Genomic DNA, 18,725 nt, shown 5'->3' on the forward strand with positions numbered 1-18,725 from the left:
ACACACACACACACACACACACACACACACACATATTACACACATATTACACACACATACAGAAACACACGCACACACACCCACCAACACACAAAGTGTGTGGACACTTGAGGAACTGAAACATTTTGATCTGGATTTCCACCCAGCAGAGCAGAGAGGAGGTGTCAGTGAACGCAGCTCTGTCAGTACAGATGTGAGGATGACAGCAGACGGAGAGGACGAAAGAAGTTTGTGAGTCTGTTTGTGTTTGATTCTCAGATTCCTTCCCCACACAGACACACACATGCACAAACTCACACACACACAGGTGAGTCTACATTCGATCTTATTTACTTTTGTTTTATGATGCTCAGAGGTAACTTTCTGCTGTGACAGAAGCCAACCGGTCTTATGACTTTCTGTTAAAATGATATGAAAACTGAAACAGTCAGTGAGAGCGGCTCACTTCTGCACTGTGATTTACTTCCTGTTCACTCTTTGTTCATTTCTTCACAAACACTTCCCCCTCTGCACACCCTGACACACAAACACATCAGTGCACTGTATGTTTTCAAACTTCCTGCTGGAAAGACACAGTTATTTAAAGCAGCTGTGAGGACTTTTAGCTTATGAAACAAGACACAGCAGCCTCTACGATCAGTGAGTGAATGTGTATGAATGGATGAGTTAATACTGATGGACTCTTTAAATACATGGAATCATAAACCCCAGGAGAAGCAGGCTTAGAGTTAAAAAAAAAAAAAAAGAAGAAACCTGCAGGACTTTAAGATATTTGCTGTGTTATTTTTATGTTGCAGATCAGCTGTTTGAAGAACCACTGAAAGACTCTGAAGACTCAACTGAGGTGACCTGATGGATCCAGGTCCTGACTTGCTTGCTCTCTGTCCTGACTTATCTTAACTTGTTCTGTTAAATCATTTAGACTTCCGTTAACCTGCTGTGAATCATAACGGTCTTCATACAGCAGCTGGTTAGCTTAGCTTAGCATAAATACTGCAAACAGAGGTAAACATTTCAGGTCAATGGCAGAGTTTGTACCTGTGTTCCTGAATATTTATTTATTGTGTGTGTGTGTGTGTGTGTGTGTGTGTGTGTGTGTGTGTGTGTGTGTGTGTGTGTGTGTGTGTGTGTGTGTGTGTGTGTGTGTGTGTGTGTGTGTGTGTGTGTGTGTGTGTGTGTGTGTGTGTGTGTGTGTGTGTGTGTGTGTGTGTGTGTGTGTGTGTGTGTGTGTGTGTGTGTGTGTGTGTGTGTGTGTGTGTGTGTGTGTGTGTGTGTGTAGACGAGCCCCCCAGTTGTTCCAGTCTGACCACTCAGCAGCTGCAGCAGTCCTGGAGGGCACTGAAGCGGAGAGAGCGTCCAGTCAGACTGCTGTTTGAGATCCCGTCAAGTCGAATCATCGAGAGAAACACTCTGAACAAACATGTGGTGAGAAATCTGACCCAGCTTTATTCAGAGATTAAAAACAGATCAGTGTTCACCAAAGTGCTTTACAGTCCACAAATAAATAACTCATCATAAATAGTCTGGTAGTCATCTGCATGAAGTGTTAGGAGCAGCCATGTTTTTTAACAATCAGGACGAGATAGAGGGAAAGGAGGATGGGCCTGAGGATTGAACTCTCCTCCACTTTTCTTTCATCTTTTCTGTTTTGATTTTTCTGGTCACAATGCCAGATTTTCAAACTCTGATATAAATATAGAAAAATCTAACAATATCGATACCTGTTTGTTACCACGGCAACACAAACTGAAGTCCTAGTTTCTTGTTATAATTTCATATCAGTGCAGACAAAAGAGAGAGAGCAGCGTTTCATCATCCAATCACGTTTCATCATCCAATCGAGCCAAACGCTTCATCATCCAATCGCGTTTCATCATCCAATCGAGCCAAACGTTTCATCATCCAATAACGTTTAATCATCCAATCGAACCAAACGTTTCATCATCCAATAACGTTTAATCATCCAATCGAGCCAAACGTTTCATCATCCAATCGCGTTTCATCATCCAATTGAGCCAAACGTTTCATCATCCAATCGAGCCAAACGCTTCATCATCCAATCGAGCCAAACGTTTCATCATCCAATCGAGCCAAACGTTTCATCATCCAATGAACGCTCGATTTGATCATCCAATCGAGCCAAACGTTTCATCATCCAATCGCGTTTCATCATCCAATCGAGCCAAACGTTTCATCATCCAATAACGTTTCATCATCCAATAACGTTTCATCATCCAATCGAGCCAGATGTTTCATCATCCAATAACGTTTCATCATCCAATCGAACCAGACATTTCATCATCCAATAACATTTCATCATCCAATCGAACCAGATGTTTCATCATCCAATAACGTTTCATCATCCAATCGAACCAGACGTTTCATCATCCAATAACGTTTCATCATCCAATAACGTTTCATCATCCAATCGAACCAGACGTTTCATCATCCAATAACGTTTCATCATCCAATCGAGCCAAACGCTTCATCATCCAATCGAGCCAAACGTTTCATCATCCAATAACGTTTCATCATCCAATCGAGCCAAACGTTTCATCATCCCATCACGTTTCATCATCCAATCGAGCCAAACGTTTCATCATCCAATCGAGCCAAATGCTTCATCATTCAATCGAGCCAAACGTTTCATCATCCAATCGAGCCAAACGTTTCATCATCCAATAACATTTCATCATCCAATAACGTTTCATCATCCAATCGAGCCAAACGTTTGATCATCCAATCGCGTTTGATCATCCAATCGAGCCAAACATTTCATCATCCAATCGCGTTTCATCATCCAATCGAGCCAAACGTTTCATCATCCAATAACGTTTCATCATCCAATAACGTTTCATCATCCAATCGAGCCAAACGTTTCATCATCCAATCGAGCCAAACGTTTCATCATCCAATCGAGCCAAACGTTTCATCATCCAATGAACGCTCGATTTGATCATCCAATCGCGTTTGATCATCCAATCGAGCCAAACATTTCATCATCCAATCGCGTTTCATCATCCAATCGAGCCAAACGTTTCATCATCCAATAACGTTTCATCATCCAATAACGTTTCATCATCCAATCGAGCCAAACGCTTCATCATCCAATCGAGCCAAACGTTTCATCATCCAATCGAGCCAAACGTTTCATCATCCAATGAACGCTCGATTTGATCATCCAATCGAGCCAAACGTTTCATCATCCAATCGCGTTTCATCATCCAATCGAGCCAAACGTTTCATCATCCAATAACGTTTCATCATCCAATAACGTTTCATCATCCAATCGAGCCAGATGTTTCATCATCCAATAACGTTTCATCATCCAATCGAACCAGACATTTCATCATCCAATAACATTTCATCATCCAATCGAACCAGATGTTTCATCATCCAATAACGTTTCATCATCCAATCGAACCAGACGTTTCATCATCCAATAACGTTTCATCATCCAATAACGTTTCATCATCCAATCGAACCAGACGTTTCATCATCCAATAACGTTTCATCATCCAATCGAGCCAAACGCTTCATCATCCAATCGAGCCAAACGTTTCATCATCCAATAACGTTTCATCATCCAATCGAGCCAAACGTTTCATCATCCCATCACGTTTCATCATCCAATCGAGCCAAACGTTTCATCATCCAATCGAGCCAAATGCTTCATCATCCAATCGAGCCAAACGCTTCATCATTCAATCGAGCCAAACGTTTCATCATCCAATCGAGCCAAACGTTTCATCATCCAATAACATTTCATCATCCAATAACGTTTCATCATCCAATCGAGCCAAACGTTTGATCATCCAATCGCGTTTGATCATCCAATCGAGCCAAACATTTCATCATCCAATCGCGTTTCATCATCCAATCGAGCCAAACGTTTCATCATCCAATAACGTTTCATCATCCAATAACGTTTCATCATCCAATCGAGCCAAACGTTTCATCATCCAATCACATTTCATCATCCAATCGAGCCAAACGTTTCATCATCCAATCGCGTTTGATCATCCAATCGAGCCAAACATTTCATCATCCAATCGCGTTTCATCATCCAATCGAGCCAAACGTTTCATCATCCAATAACGTTTCATCATCCAATAACGTTTCATCATCCAATCGAGCCAAACGTTTCATCATCCAATCACATTTCATCATCCAATCGAGCCAGATGTTTCATCATCCAATAACGTTTCATCATCCAATCGAACCAGACGTTTCATCATCTAATAACATTTCATCATCCAATCGAACCAGATGTTTCATCATCCAATAACGTTTCATCATCCAATAACGTTTCATCATCCAATAACGTTTCATCATCCAATCGAACCAGACGTTTCATCATCCAATAACGTTTCATCATCCAATCGAACCAGACGTTTCATCATCCAATAACGTTTCATCATCCAATCGAGCCAAACGTTTCATCATCCCATCACGTTTCATCATCCAATCGAGCCAAACGTTTCATCATCCAATCGAGCCAAATGCTTCATCATCCAATCGAGCCAAATGCTTCATCATTCAATCGAGCCAAACGTTTCATCATCCAATCGAGCCAAACGTTTCATCATCCAATCGAGCCAAATGCTTCATCATCCAATCGAGCCAAACGCTTCATCATTCAATCGAGCCAAACGTTTCATCATCCAATCGAGCCAAACGTTTCATCATCCAATAACATTTCATCATCCAATAACGTTTCATCATCCAATCGAGCCAAACGTTTGATCATCCAATCGCGTTTGATCATCCAATCGAGCCAAACATTTCATCATCCAATCGCGTTTCATCATCCAATCGAACCAAACGTTTCATCATCCAAAAACGTTTCATCATCCAATAACGTTTCATCATCCAATCGAGCCAAACGTTTCATCATCCAATCACATTTCATCATCCAATCGAGCCAAACGTTTCATCATCCAATCGCGTTTGATCATCCAATCGAGCCAAACATTTCATCATCCAATCGCGTTTCATCATCCAATCGAGCCAAACGTTTCATCATCCAATAACGTTTCATCATCCAATAACGTTTCATCATCCAATCGAGCCAAACGTTTCATCATCCAATCACATTTCATCATCCAATCGAGCCAGATGTTTCATCATCCAATAACGTTTCATCATCCAATCGAACCAGACGTTTCATCATCCAAAAACATTTCATCATCCAATCGAACCAGATGTTTCATCATCCAATAACGTTTCATCATCCAATAACGTTTCATCATCCAATCGAACCAGACGTTTCATCATCCAATAACGTTTCATCATCCAATAACGTTTCATCATCCAATCGAACCAGACGTTTCATCATCCCATCGCGTTTCATCATCCAATCGAGCCAAACGTTTCATCATCCAATCGAGCCAAACGCTTCATCATCCAATAACGTTTCATCATCCAATCGAACCAGACGTTTCATCATCCAATAACGTTTCATCATCAAATAACGTTTCATCATCCAATCGAGCCAAACGTTTAATCATCCAATCGAACCAGACGTTTTATCATCCAATAACGTTTCATCATCCTATCGAACCAGATGTTTCATCATCCAATAACGTTTCATCATCCAATCGAGCCAAACGTTTAATCATCCAATCGAACCAGACGTTTTATCATCCAATAACGTTTCATCATCCAATCGAACCAGATGTTTCATCATCCAATAACGTTTCATCATCCAATCGAGCCAAACGTTTCATCATCCAATCGAGCCAAACGCTTCATCATCCAATCGAGCCAAACGTTTCATCATCCAATCGAGCCAAACGTTTCATCATCCAATGAACGCTCGATTTGATCATCCAATCGAGCCAAACGTTTCATCATCCAATCGCGTTTCATCACCCAATCGAGCCAAACGTTTCATCATCCAATAACGTTTCATCATCCAATAACGTTTCATCATCCAATCGAGCCAGATGTTTCATCATCCAATAACGTTTCATCATCCAATCGAACCAGACATTTCATCATCCAATAACATTTCATCATCCAATCGAACCAGATGTTTCATCATCCAATAACGTTTCATCATCCAATCCAACCAGACGTTTCATCATCCAATAACGTTTCATCATCCAATAACGTTTCATCATCCAATCGAACCAGACGTTTCATCATCCAATAACGTTACATCATCCAATCGAGCCAAACGTTTCATCATCCAATCGTGTTTCATCATCCAATAACGTTTCATCATCCAATCGAGCCAGACGTTTCATCATCCCATCGCGTTTCATCATCCAATCGAGCCAAACGTTTCATCATCCAATCGAGCCAAACGCTTCATCATCCAATAACGTTTCATCATCCAATCGAACCAGACGTTTCATCATCCAATAACGTTTCATCATCAAATAACGTTTCATCATCCAATCGAGCCAAACGTTTAATCATCCAATCGAACCAGACGTTTTATCATCCAATAACGTTTCATCATCCTATCGAACCAGATGTTTCATCATCCAATAACGTTTCATCATCCAATCGAGCCAAACGTTTCATCATCCAATCGAGCCAAACGCTTCATCATCCAATCGAGCCAAACGTTTCATCATCCAATCGAGCCAAACGTTTCATCATCCAATGAACGCTCGATTTGATCATCCAATCGAGCCAAACGTTTCATCATCCAATCGCGTTTCATCATCCAATCGAGCCAAACGTTTCATCATCCAATAACGTTTCATCATCCAATAACGTTTCATCATCCAATCGAGCCAGATGTTTCATCATCCAATAACGTTTCATCATCCAATCGAACCAGACATTTCATCATCCAATAACATTTCATCATCCAATCGAACCAGATGTTTCATCATCCAATAACGTTTCATCATCCAATCGAACCAGACGTTTCATCATCCAATAACGTTTCATCATCCAATAACGTTTCATCATCCAATCGAACCAGACGTTTCATCATCCAATAACGTTTCATCATCCAATCGAGCCAAACGCTTCATCATCCAATCGAGCCAAACGTTTCATCATCCAATAACGTTTCATCATCCAATCGAGCCAAACGTTTCATCATCCCATCACGTTTCATCATCCAATCGAGCCAAACGTTTCATCATCCAATCGAGCCAAATGCTTCATCATTCAATCGAGCCAAACGTTTCATCATCCAATCGAGCCAAACGTTTCATCATCCAATAACGTTTCATCATCCAATAACGTTTGATCATCCAATCGCGTTTGATCATCCAATCGAGCCAAACATTTCATCATCCAATCGCGTTTCATCATCCAATCGAGCCAAACGTTTCATCATCCAATAACGTTTCATCATCCAATAACGTTTCATCATCCAATCGAGCCAAACGTTTCATCATCCAATCGAGCCAAACGTTTCATCATCCAATCGAGCCAAACGTTTCATCATTCAATGAACGCTCGATTTGATCATCCAATCGCGTTTGATCATCCAATCGAGACAAACATTTCATCATCCAATCGCGTTTCATCATCCAATCGAGCCAAACGTTTCATCATCCAATAACGTTTCATCATCCAATAACGTTTCATCATCCAATAACGTTTCATCATCCAATCGAGCCAAACGCTTCATCATCCAATCGAGCCAAACGTTTCATCATCCAATCGAGCCAAACGTTTCATCATCCAATGAACGCTCGATTTGATCATCCAATCGAGCCAAACGTTTCATCATCCAATCGCGTTTCATCATCCAATCGAGCCAAACGTTTCATCATCCAATAACGTTTCATCATCCAATAACGTTTCATCATCCAATCGAGCCAGATGTTTCATCATCCAATAACGTTTCATCATCCAATCGAACCAGACATTTCATCATCCAATAACATTTCATCATCCAATCGAACCAGATGTTTCATCATCCAATAACGTTTCATCATCCAATCGAACCAGACGTTTCATCATCCAATAACGTTTCATCATCCAATAACGTTTCATCATCCAATCGAACCAGACGTTTCATCATCCAATAACGTTTCATCATCCAATCGAGCCAAACGCTTCATCATCCAATCGAGCCAAACGTTTCATCATCCAATAACGTTTCATCATCCAATCGAGCCAAACGTTTCATCATCCCATCACGTTTCATCATCCAATCGAGCCAAACGTTTCATCATCCAATCGAGCCAAATGCTTCATCATCCAATCGAGCCAAACGCTTCATCATTCAATCGAGCCAAACGTTTCATCATCCAATCGAGCCAAACGTTTCATCATCCAATAACATTTCATCATCCAATAACGTTTCATCATCCAATCGAGCCAAACGTTTGATCATCCAATCGCGTTTGATCATCCAATCGAGCCAAACATTTCATCATCCAATCGCGTTTCATCATCCAATCGAGCCAAACGTTTCATCATCCAATAACGTTTCATCATCCAATAACGTTTCATCATCCAATCGAGCCAAACGTTTCATCATCCAATCACATTTCATCATCCAATCGAGCCAAACGTTTCATCATCCAATCGCGTTTGATCATCCAATCGAGCCAAACATTTCATCATCCAATCGCGTTTCATCATCCAATCGAGCCAAACGTTTCATCATCCAATAACGTTTCATCATCCAATAACGTTTCATCATCCAATCGAGCCAAACGTTTCATCATCCAATCACATTTCATCATCCAATCGAGCCAGATGTTTCATCATCCAATAACGTTTCATCATCCAATCGAACCAGACGTTTCATCATCCAATAACATTTCATCATCCAATCGAACCAGATGTTTCATCATCCAATAACGTTTCATCATCCAATAACGTTTCATCATCCAATAACGTTTCATCATCCAATCGAACCAGACGTTTCATCATCCAATAACGTTTCATCATCCAATCGAACCAGACGTTTCATCATCCAATAACGTTTCATCATCCAATCGAACCAGACGTTTCATCATCCAATAACGTTTCATCATCCAATAACGTTTCATCATCCAATCGAGCCAGACATTTCATCATCCAATCACGTTTCATCATCCAATCGAACCAGACGTTTCATCATCCAATAACGTTTCATCATCCAATCGAACCGGACGTTTCATCATCCAATAACGTTACATCATCCAATCGAGCCAAACGTTTCATCATCCAATCGTGTTTCATCATCCAATAACGTTTCATCATCCAATCGAGCCAAAACGTTTCATCATCCAATCGAACCAGACGTTTTATCATCCAATAACGTTTCATCATCCTATCGAACCAGATGTTTCATCATCCAATAACGTTTCATCATCCAATCAAGCCAGACGTTTCATCATCCAATAACGCTTCATCATCCAATCGAACCAGACGTTTCATCATCCAATAACGTTTCATCATCCAATCGAACCAGACGTTTCATCATCCAATAACGTTTCATCATCCAATCGAACCAGACGTTTCATCATCCAATAACGTTTCATCATTCAATCGAACCAGACGTTTTATCATCCAATAACGTTTCATCATCAAATAACGTTTCATCATCCAATCGAGCCAAACGTTTCATCATCCAATCGAACCAGACGTTTTATCATCCAATAACGTTTCATCATCAAATAACGTTTCATCATCCAATCGAGCCAAACGTTTCATCATCCAATCGAACCAGACGTTTTATCATCCAATAACGTTTCATCATCCTATCGAACCAGATGTTTCATCATCCAATAACGTTTCATCATCCAATCAAGCCAGACGTTTCATCATCCAATAACGTTTCATCATCCAATCGAACCAGACGTTTCATCATCCAATAACGTTTCATCATCCAATCGAACCAGACGTTTCATCATCCAATAACGTTTCATCATCAAATAACGTTTCATCATCCAATCGAGCCAGACGTTTCATCATCCAATCACGTTTCATCATCCAATCGAACCAGACGTTTCATCATCCAATAACGTTTCATCATCCAATCGAACCGGACGTTTCATCATCCAATAACGTTACATCATCCAATCGAGCCAAACGTTTCATCATCCAATCGTGTTTCATCATCCAATAACATTTCATCATCCAATCGAGCCAGACGTTTCATCATCCCATCGCGTTTCATCATCCAATCGAGCCAAACGTTTCATCATCCAATCGAACCAGACGTTTTATCATCCAATAACGTTTCATCATCAAATAACGTTTCATCATCCAATCGAGCCAAACGTTTCATCATCCAATCGAACCAGACGTTTTATCATCCAATAATGTTTCATCATCCTATCGAACCAGATGTTTCATCATCCAATAACGTTTCATCATCCAATCAAGCCAGACGTTTCATCATCCAATAACGTTTCATCATCCAATCGAACCAGACGTTTCATCATCCAATAACGTTTCATCATCCAATCGAACCAGACGTTTCATCATCCAATAACGTTTCATCATCCAATCGAACCAGACGTTTCATCATCCAATAACGTTTCATCATTCAATCGAACCAGACGTTTTATCATCCAATAACGTTTCATCATCAAATAACGTTTCATCATCCAATCGAGCCAAACGTTTCATCATCCAATCGAACCAGACGTTTTATCATCCAATAACGTTTCATCATCAAATAACGTTTCATCATCCAATCGAGCCAAACGTTTCATCATCCAATCGAACCAGACGTTTTATCATCCAATAACGTTTCATCATCCTATCGAACCAGATGTTTCATCATCCAATAACGTTTCATCATCCAATCAAGCCAGACGTTTCATCATCCAATAACGTTTCATCATCCAATCGAACCAGACGTTTCATCATCCAATAACGTTTCATCATCCAATCGAACCAGACGTTTCATCATCCAATAACGTTTCATCATCAAATAACGTTTCATCATCCAATCGAGCCAAACGTTTCATCATCCAATCGAACCAGACGTTTCATCATCCAATAACGTTTCATCATCCTATCGAACCAGACGTTTCATCATCCAATAACGTTACATCATCCTATCGAACCAGACGTTTCATCATCCAATAACGTTTCATCATCCAATCGAGCCAGACGTTTCAGCGCTCTCTCTCCAAAATCTGAAGTGTTTTTTTTTTTTCGTTTTTTTTTTTAACATTTTAAAACAATTGATCAAAAAAGAAATCTGAGATTGTACCGTTGATTCTTTTTTGTTTTTACAGAAGCACACACACAAAGGTACTCTAATCTCTTCTACTTCCTGTCCTTCACAGGTGTACGAGGTCGTGGTGATGCGTTCAGGCAGCTTTGATTCCAAACGTGTGTCGGTGGAGCGTCGATACAGCGACTTTTCCCACCTCCACCAGAAACTGCTGGAGGAGTTCCATGAGGAGCTGGAGGAGGTCATTCTCCCCCGGAAACTCCTGACGGGCAACTTTAACCCTGACATCATCTCAGAGCGCCGCCTGGCTCTGCAGGACTACCTGGCTAAGCTGTACGCCGTCCGCTGCGTCCGACACTCCCTTCTGTTTGCCACTTTCTTCACGGAGCAGGAGCAGAGACGGGCGCACAGTTTGCTGCGAGCTGGTCAGTTTGAGCCCGCCATGGAGCTGCTTCAGACCGTCTTACAGATCCAGGAGAAGCTGCTGCCGTGGCAGAGACCCACCCTGATAGTACCGTCCCTGTCCGCCCTCGCCGTCTGTTACCGGGACCTGGAGGAGCCCGAGCAGGCGTTCTCTGTGGCTCAGAGAGCTCTGCCTGCGGTCAGACGGTACGGACTGAAAGACTACAGAGCCGCCGTGCTGCAGCTGCTGCTGGACGTGGGCTACCAGCTGGGACGTCCTGTGGCCACGTTTCAGGAGGAGCTGACAGTGCTGAGGGACGCTGAGCGGGGGGAGGTGTCCTCGCGCTCGCTGAAGGAAATTGTAGTCCAGGAGTTCATATGAGGCTGAGAAAGGACTACAATAACCAGCAGGACTACAAACACCAGCAGTACTACAATAACCAATAACAATACTACAATAATACTACAATAACCACCAGGACTACAATAACCACCAGGACTACAATAACCAGCAGGACTACAAATACCAGCAGTACTACAATAACCAGCAGGACTACAATAACCAGCAGGACTACAAACACCAGCAGTACTACAATAACCAGCAGGACTACAATAACCAACAGGACTACAAAGGTTCCTATCTGTCAGTTGATTTATTCCCTCAGTAAACATTTTCCTATTAAGGTTATTGTCTCTATCTCTAGTTTAAGTCTTATTTTATTTTGTCAAAGGAAGTGGCCATATTTGAACAAGGGGGCGGAGCTAGCTTGTAGTAATGATGATCATTTTGTAAATTATCAAAGAGACCAGAAAGAGGGGAGGAGTTAGGGGCAGGGCTGACTGTGATTGACTGCTCGCTAACATGGGAAACAATGTTTTGTTAACTAAAAGAAGCTCAGGTTGTGTAGAGATTTTCCCTTCATGACATCACAAAAGGCAGTAACCCCACCCCCAGGTGGGTGACACTCCCACAGCTAGGTGTTTGTTCTGCCCTCTGAGTCTGCCTTCTCACCATAAACAATAGGACATGGAGCGAGAAAGCTCGAGCCACCCGAGAGGGGGCGTGGTCAGACACAACTAATTTACATATTTAAAGGTACAGACACAGAAACAGTCTGTTCTGAGCAGGGCTGAAAGAGAGGGGTTTATAGGCATGATCAAATACAGGATCAGAGTGGATTTAGAACAAGAAACCTCACACACATGGTTTGAGCTCACTTATTTACACTGATTGAAGAGGAGAAGGATATGTGACCTTTAATAAACATGCCGTGTCGTTTTTGCAGAGGAACTGATGTGTCTTCATGTTTTCTCAGCTCAGATTGATGAACGAGCTGAAACTACCCACAATGCTTCACTCACTTTGTTTTTTTCTGTGACCAACTTTTTACTTATTTTTGACAAAGGCCGAAGGTGAACATCTTTTATTGTAGACGGTATGATGACAGCAAGAGAAACAAAATAACACAAACTCCTGTGCCGAACACAGGAAACTATTTTCTCAAGATCATACTAAATCAACTCGATATCACAAGAAACCCAACGTTGTTATCTCGAGGTAACAAGATGAAGAAAACTGATGAAATATCCTGGTAAATTTCTCTGGTTATCCTGTGATAACGTGTTCATTTCAGCTTTTCTCTTGTGATCACTCAGAACAAGTGTTGTTATCTCGGGATAACGAGATAAACGAGTGAATGTCGACTGTTTTCTGGATGTCTCATCTTATTTATCCCGTTATGTTAAGATAACAACGTTTGTTCTCTGTATAAAATTAGATAAAATAAATAAGAACCAGAGAAAATGATGTTAATGTTCTCGTTATGACGGGATAACCCCCCTTAATCCCCCAGCCAGGTCCAACTTGATTTGCAACTACCCCGATGAGGAATCCAATAGAATCCACAATTTACTGAGGACAGAGAAAATCATGCAGATTTGGAAAAATACAAACCTCTAGAGGCCGAAGCCGCTGATACTAATAATAATCTAAGTCAAAACATTTTTTAGAATATTGAATTATAATGTAATTTGAAAAAATATATATTATTGGTTATGATCAAAACATCTAAAGGATTTATTTTTAATTGCGACTAATTAAATCATGATATAAATCAAACAAGAACCCCTTCATGAAAAAATTTAAAATGGGGAAAAACATTGATCTATCATCAATTTATAGCAGTTTAAAGTCCCAACGTAACTTTTTCTTATCATGGCATAAGGGTTAAAGCATTTGTTCTTGTTTTTAATCTAAAATGTTTTTGTTGTCTTTTTAAACATCGGGGATATCAGGGGTAGATTAGCCGGACTGCTATTCGTTCAAAGCTGCTCGACAGTCGGCTGCTTCTGTCTGGGTTTAAACTGCAGCTACAACGCGTGGTTTCCGGTAAAGGTCGACTCTCCGGTCCTCGTGTCGTTCAGTTTAAAGTCTGTAACCGTGAAATGATGAACAGCGACTCCGTGAAACTGTCAAAAAACCTGCTGCGCATGAAGGTGAGTCAGCTAACGAACACAGCCGAGTGTTAGTTAGCTTTAGCTCTCAGGGTGACGACCTCCGCTCCGGATCCTGTTCAGAAATCAGACAATATTTACTTTCCCGCAGTATTTAAAACGATAACGTGAAGTTTGAGTCCGTTAATCGTCCGGCCTTCCTCACAGCACAGAAATAATTCATAAAGTTGATTAAATCACTAAATAACCTGAGGCACGCGGAGTGTACCTGCGTGTTTTCACTGGTTAACACAGCCGTGATTACGTCACAGCTTTGAGTCAGGTTTGGTACATGACAGGGATACGATTGGTCTTTCTCTAAGTTTTTATATATATATATATATAGAGAGAGAGAGAGAGAGAGGAGTAAATGTATAAAATAAATGACATGAATATAATGAAATAAATGAAATCTTTCATTTAATGTTAAAAAATATCAGATGTGTTTGATAAGAAAAATGTTAAACCAGCATTCATGAGGACTTTCACAGCTGGTGTAACCATGACAACCAGACACACTCAGCTGTAGGTCACCAGTTAACACGGTCACTTCTTAAACCGTAACACTGGCTAACTGACACATTGGCAACCTTTAAAAACCCTACATGTCCCAACAATGGGTGTTTAGGACTTCCTCTTTAGTTGCCATGGTTTCAAACGATGGTGATAAGTTTGTGTGACCGGGTGTGTGTCCTCAGTTCATGCAGCGAGGTCTGGACGCTGAGACGAAGAAGCAGCTGGAAGAAGATGAGAAGAGAATCATCAGTGATGAACATTGGTACCTGGACCTGCCTGAGTTAAAGACTAAAGAGTTAAGTTTTGACATTTGTTTATTCAGTCAGATAGACCCGCCTCCAGATCATTAAGACGACCTTTAAAAACAGTCAAGGAAACCAGCTCCCGAAGATTTAAAGTTTCTTGCAACTGATTCCAAGAAGAGGGAGCAGCATACTTGAAAGCTCTTTTCCCCAGCTCACTACGGGCTTTAGGGATGGTTAGAAGGTGTAAATTCTGCGAGTGAAGATGGTAACTTCCTGTATGTATCTCAGTAGGCAGGATGGAAGCAGGCAGAGAATACTCTTATAAATACAAATAAGCCAGTGGTTTAGTCTACGGGCAGACCAACCAACCCGACCATACGAGAAGCGGTGGTGAGTTAGAGCTTTTAGATTGGTGATAAACCTCAGCGCCCCATGGTACACAGTATCCATGTAGGCTCTGTCAGGATGTGTGCATGTAAATAGCATCGCCACAGTCCAGCACTGATGTAAAAGTGGCAGCAACAAGTGTTTTTTTGGCCTTAAATGAAAAGCAAGACTTATTTCTAAAATAAAATCCTAATTTTAACTGGTGTCTTTTTACTAATTTTTTCAATGTGAGGCCTAAAAGAGAGAGAATCATCAATCACATATCCCAGATATCTGGACTTAGACTCCGTTTCAGGGCTTTGAAACGGAGTCTAATGTATATAGTGATAGCAGGAAGGTTCAGTGACTTTGAGTTTGAGAACATCATGAGTTTCGTTTTATCAGCAGTCAACACTGCTGAAAACACAAGTTTTAAGTCACACAAGGTACGTTGTATAGTATTAAAAGCAAGTAGGTGCAGAGCAGTATATCACAGTGTCATCAGCATAAAAGTGGAAATGTGCATTAATAACATTTTTATGGAGACCGTTGATATATAAAATGAAGAGTAGTGGTCCCAGGACTGATCCCTGCGGCATGCCTTTGGATACTACTAGGGAACTAGAAGTGATGCCTTCTGCCTTGTGCATGTACCGAGATCTCCACCAAACCTCATTTAAAAATCAGTTAATTTTAGTCTCAATGGATCGATTGGTAAACACACACGGTCAGACTCCACGTTTAAGTTCAGCATGAATATAATCCTCGAGCGTGCCTTTAAATTTACGATGTGTCAGCTTTAATGACTCTAGTGTTTTATCAGAACTGAAGCCGTACCCTGAGTTATAATCCTGTGTTTTTAAAGTTTCAAATGTTGACTATTTGGTTGGTCCTGTCAGAAACCTGATCATCGAGGAGAAGAGCTTTGTTCCCTGCGAGGAGCTGAAGTACGGTCGCATCTCCTTCAAAGGTTTTAATCCAGAAGTTGAGGTTTGTTGAATAATTGATCGTCTGCTTTGCTGTTTATCAGAGATCTGTGTGAGCATCTTTGTTCTGGCTTCATGTCTTCATGCAGCCCTGAAATGAAAGCAGAAAATATGAGTTTGACTTGATTTGAGAGGAAGGAGATTAGATTAAGATTCTTGATTAACACCAAACAGCGGCCACATATTGTCCTCCTCTTCCTCATCAGTGTTGATGAGTCTCCTTCAAACATGTCTGTGAAGTTTCTGGTTTTAAGTCTCTGACGGTGTTTGATTCTCAGAAACTGATGCTCCTGATGAATCCAAAAGATGAGACAGAGAAAGAAGAAGAAGATCTGAGGCGGATGCAAACAGACGTGACAGATGAAGAGATGGCTCTGAGGTACTGACTAACATTCAGGAGGGGGAGGAGCCACGTGTTTAAGCCTTGTTTCTGTTTATCACAGGGTTCTTGAGTTAAAGGAGAGAGAGCCAAACCTGCCAAGGAAGTAACCATGTGACTCTCTGAGGGTCATAGCTGCTCAGCTGCATTCACCTGTTCTCTCTCCTCAGGTACGAGAATTTAGTCGGCAGCATGAAGAAGAAGTTTGCCAAGAAGCGAGAGCGAGCGGCAACAGAGAAAGAAGACGTGAACCAGAACGTTGTTGAAATGAACACGAAGAGAGCGTTTCTAAAGCCTCAGGACTGAAGAGAGAGTGTGTGTGTGTGGCCAGTGTGCGGCTCACAGACCTTTGTGTCAAACTGGACATCTCCTCTGACCTGAGGAGGAAGATCTGGACGTGTTTCGAGTTCTCGATGGTTCACCGCAACGAGCTGATGAAGGACCGCCACCTCGACCAGCTGTGTGTGTGTGTGTGTGTGTGTGTGTGTGTGTGTGTGTGTGTGTGTGTGTGTGTGTGTGTGTGTGTGTGTGTGTGTGTGTGTGTGTGTGTGTGTGTGTGTGTGTGTGTGTGTGTGTGTGTGTGTGTGTGTGTGTGTGTGTGTGTGTGTGTGTGTGTGTGTGTGTGTGTGTGTGTGTGTGTGTGTGTGTGTGTGTGTGTGTGTGTGTGTGTGTGTGTGTGTGTGTGTGTGTGTGTGTGTGTGTGTGTGTGTGTGTGTGACTTTAACCCATTTTTATATAAAATTATTTTCTTTTTTCATCTGTGTATAAACGTGCTGCAGGTACAAAATGTTAGAGCTGGTTGGATGTTATACATCCTGTTTTTATAAAAGAGAAAGAGAGGAATCTTTGAGGCTATCGTGGTTATAAAACGTGTGTGTGCAGAACGCTGACACGTCATTAAAGACAAAGATCAGTGACTTCATGTGTCTGTCCAGTTTATCCATCACAGGGTTCTTTAAATCCAGTTTATCAATCACAGGGTTCTTTAAGACCAGTTTATCAATCACTGGGTTCTTTAAATCCAGTTTATCAATCACAGGGTTCTTTAAGACCAGTTTATCAATCACAGGGTTCTTTAAGACCAGTTCATCACAGCAACAGTTTTATTTAAATGCTTCAAACACAACATCAGAAGAAGAGAAAACAAAGACTACAAGAAACCGTTTACCATCACAGAGATGATAAAATATGAAGATTTACTTCAAAAGAAATACAGAAATAAAATGTTAAAATATGAGATATATAAACATCCATTCATGAGATGAAGATTTGTGTTGCTTCTGTCTGTGTAGTATGGACTACATGTTACTGTAGCATGTAACATGTATGTAGTATGGTACATTGCTAGTGTCCATCGTACTGCGCCCTACAGCAGTCTGTAGTCTGACCTCCAGTCCCTGGTTAATCTGCAGTACACCAGAACCAGCTAAAATGGTTTCTGGTCTTGGAATGAGGAAGTAAACAACAGACGTCAAACGCCGCTACAGTGTAGCGTCCGCTTACAGTCTGAAAAAATCTGAGCAGAGATAAATTTAAATTTTCATGATTTACAAAATCAATAAAGATATATTTGTGTGGTTTGGTCTGATTGGGATTATTTCCTCTGTTGCGATGAATGTTGCTGTCCGTCATTTTGACCTCTGACCTGCTGCTTTGCATTGTGGGAAATGTCTAATGCAGACTGTAAATATTTCATAGGCTGTGTCCGAAATCACTCCCTATCCACTATATAGTGCACTATAGTGTTTGGGTTTTGACTCGGCAGCTCTCAAACAGACGAGAGGAGTGACCAGCATGAACACAGAAACTCATTAAAGTTCATATTCAGAGCGTTTTACTGAACTCTATGATCAGTTTTAATAAAGATTAAGAGATCATCAACTTTAGTGATGTTAGTTTGTCCTAATGTTGATGACAGACGAGAAACGAGAGTCTGTGAGCATAAATAATTTAGTTTTGGTCCGAAAATATGTCTCATTATGTAAAATTCTATATTTTATAAGTATTTATTATTTGCAAAAGTTTCATGAAAATACACTCAGTATAATATGAGTTATCACAGAAATTCATGCTGTTATTTACCGTTGTTATTGATCCTCAGCCGTTGCAAAGCTGCGCGTTTCAGTTGCGCGACAACAATGACGTCACTGTCAGCGGCCGGTGAGTGAGCGAGTAGTATCCGAAATGTTTTTTAATTTTGCTGAGCTAGTGCACTATATAGTCCACTGCATTAAACT

The 18,725-nt window shown here is 41.0% G+C and overlaps 2 protein-coding genes across 4 annotated transcripts; both read left to right on the forward strand.

The window, feature by feature from the left end:
- Positions 1 to 41: 41 nt before the first annotated feature.
- On the forward strand, positions 42 to 12,794 carry snx20 (sorting nexin 20). Of its 3 annotated transcripts, none has more exons than XM_020653593.3 (4): positions 42 to 307; positions 798 to 862; positions 1,280 to 1,425; positions 11,214 to 12,794. In XM_020653593.3, exons 2-4 carry the CDS (start codon positions 853 to 855, stop codon positions 11,883 to 11,885), a joined length of 828 nt encoding a protein of 275 aa, XP_020509249.1. In that variant the 5' UTR covers positions 42 to 307; positions 798 to 852; the 3' UTR covers positions 11,886 to 12,794. The 3 variants fall into 3 exon arrangements, with proteins under 3 accessions (XP_020509249.1, XP_020509250.1, XP_020509251.1); XM_020653594.3 differs by having other exon boundaries at positions 42 to 231; XM_020653595.3 differs by lacking the exon at positions 42 to 307 and adding an exon at positions 346 to 639.
- Positions 12,795 to 13,842: 1,048 nt separating this feature from the next.
- On the forward strand, positions 13,843 to 17,405 carry mphosph6 (M-phase phosphoprotein 6). Its single transcript, XM_020653591.3, has 5 exons — positions 13,843 to 13,999; positions 14,695 to 14,807; positions 16,023 to 16,113; positions 16,388 to 16,488; positions 16,659 to 17,405. The coding sequence occupies exons 1-5, from the start codon at positions 13,949 to 13,951 to the stop codon at positions 16,792 to 16,794; spliced, it is 492 nt and encodes a 163-aa protein (XP_020509247.1). The 5' UTR covers positions 13,843 to 13,948; the 3' UTR covers positions 16,795 to 17,405.
- Positions 17,406 to 18,725: the final 1,320 nt, after the last annotated feature.

The sequence above is a fragment of the Labrus bergylta genome, chromosome 7 (genome assembly GCF_963930695.1).
Source record: "Labrus bergylta chromosome 7, fLabBer1.1, whole genome shotgun sequence".
Classification (NCBI taxonomy): Eukaryota; Metazoa; Chordata; class Actinopteri; order Labriformes; family Labridae; genus Labrus; species Labrus bergylta.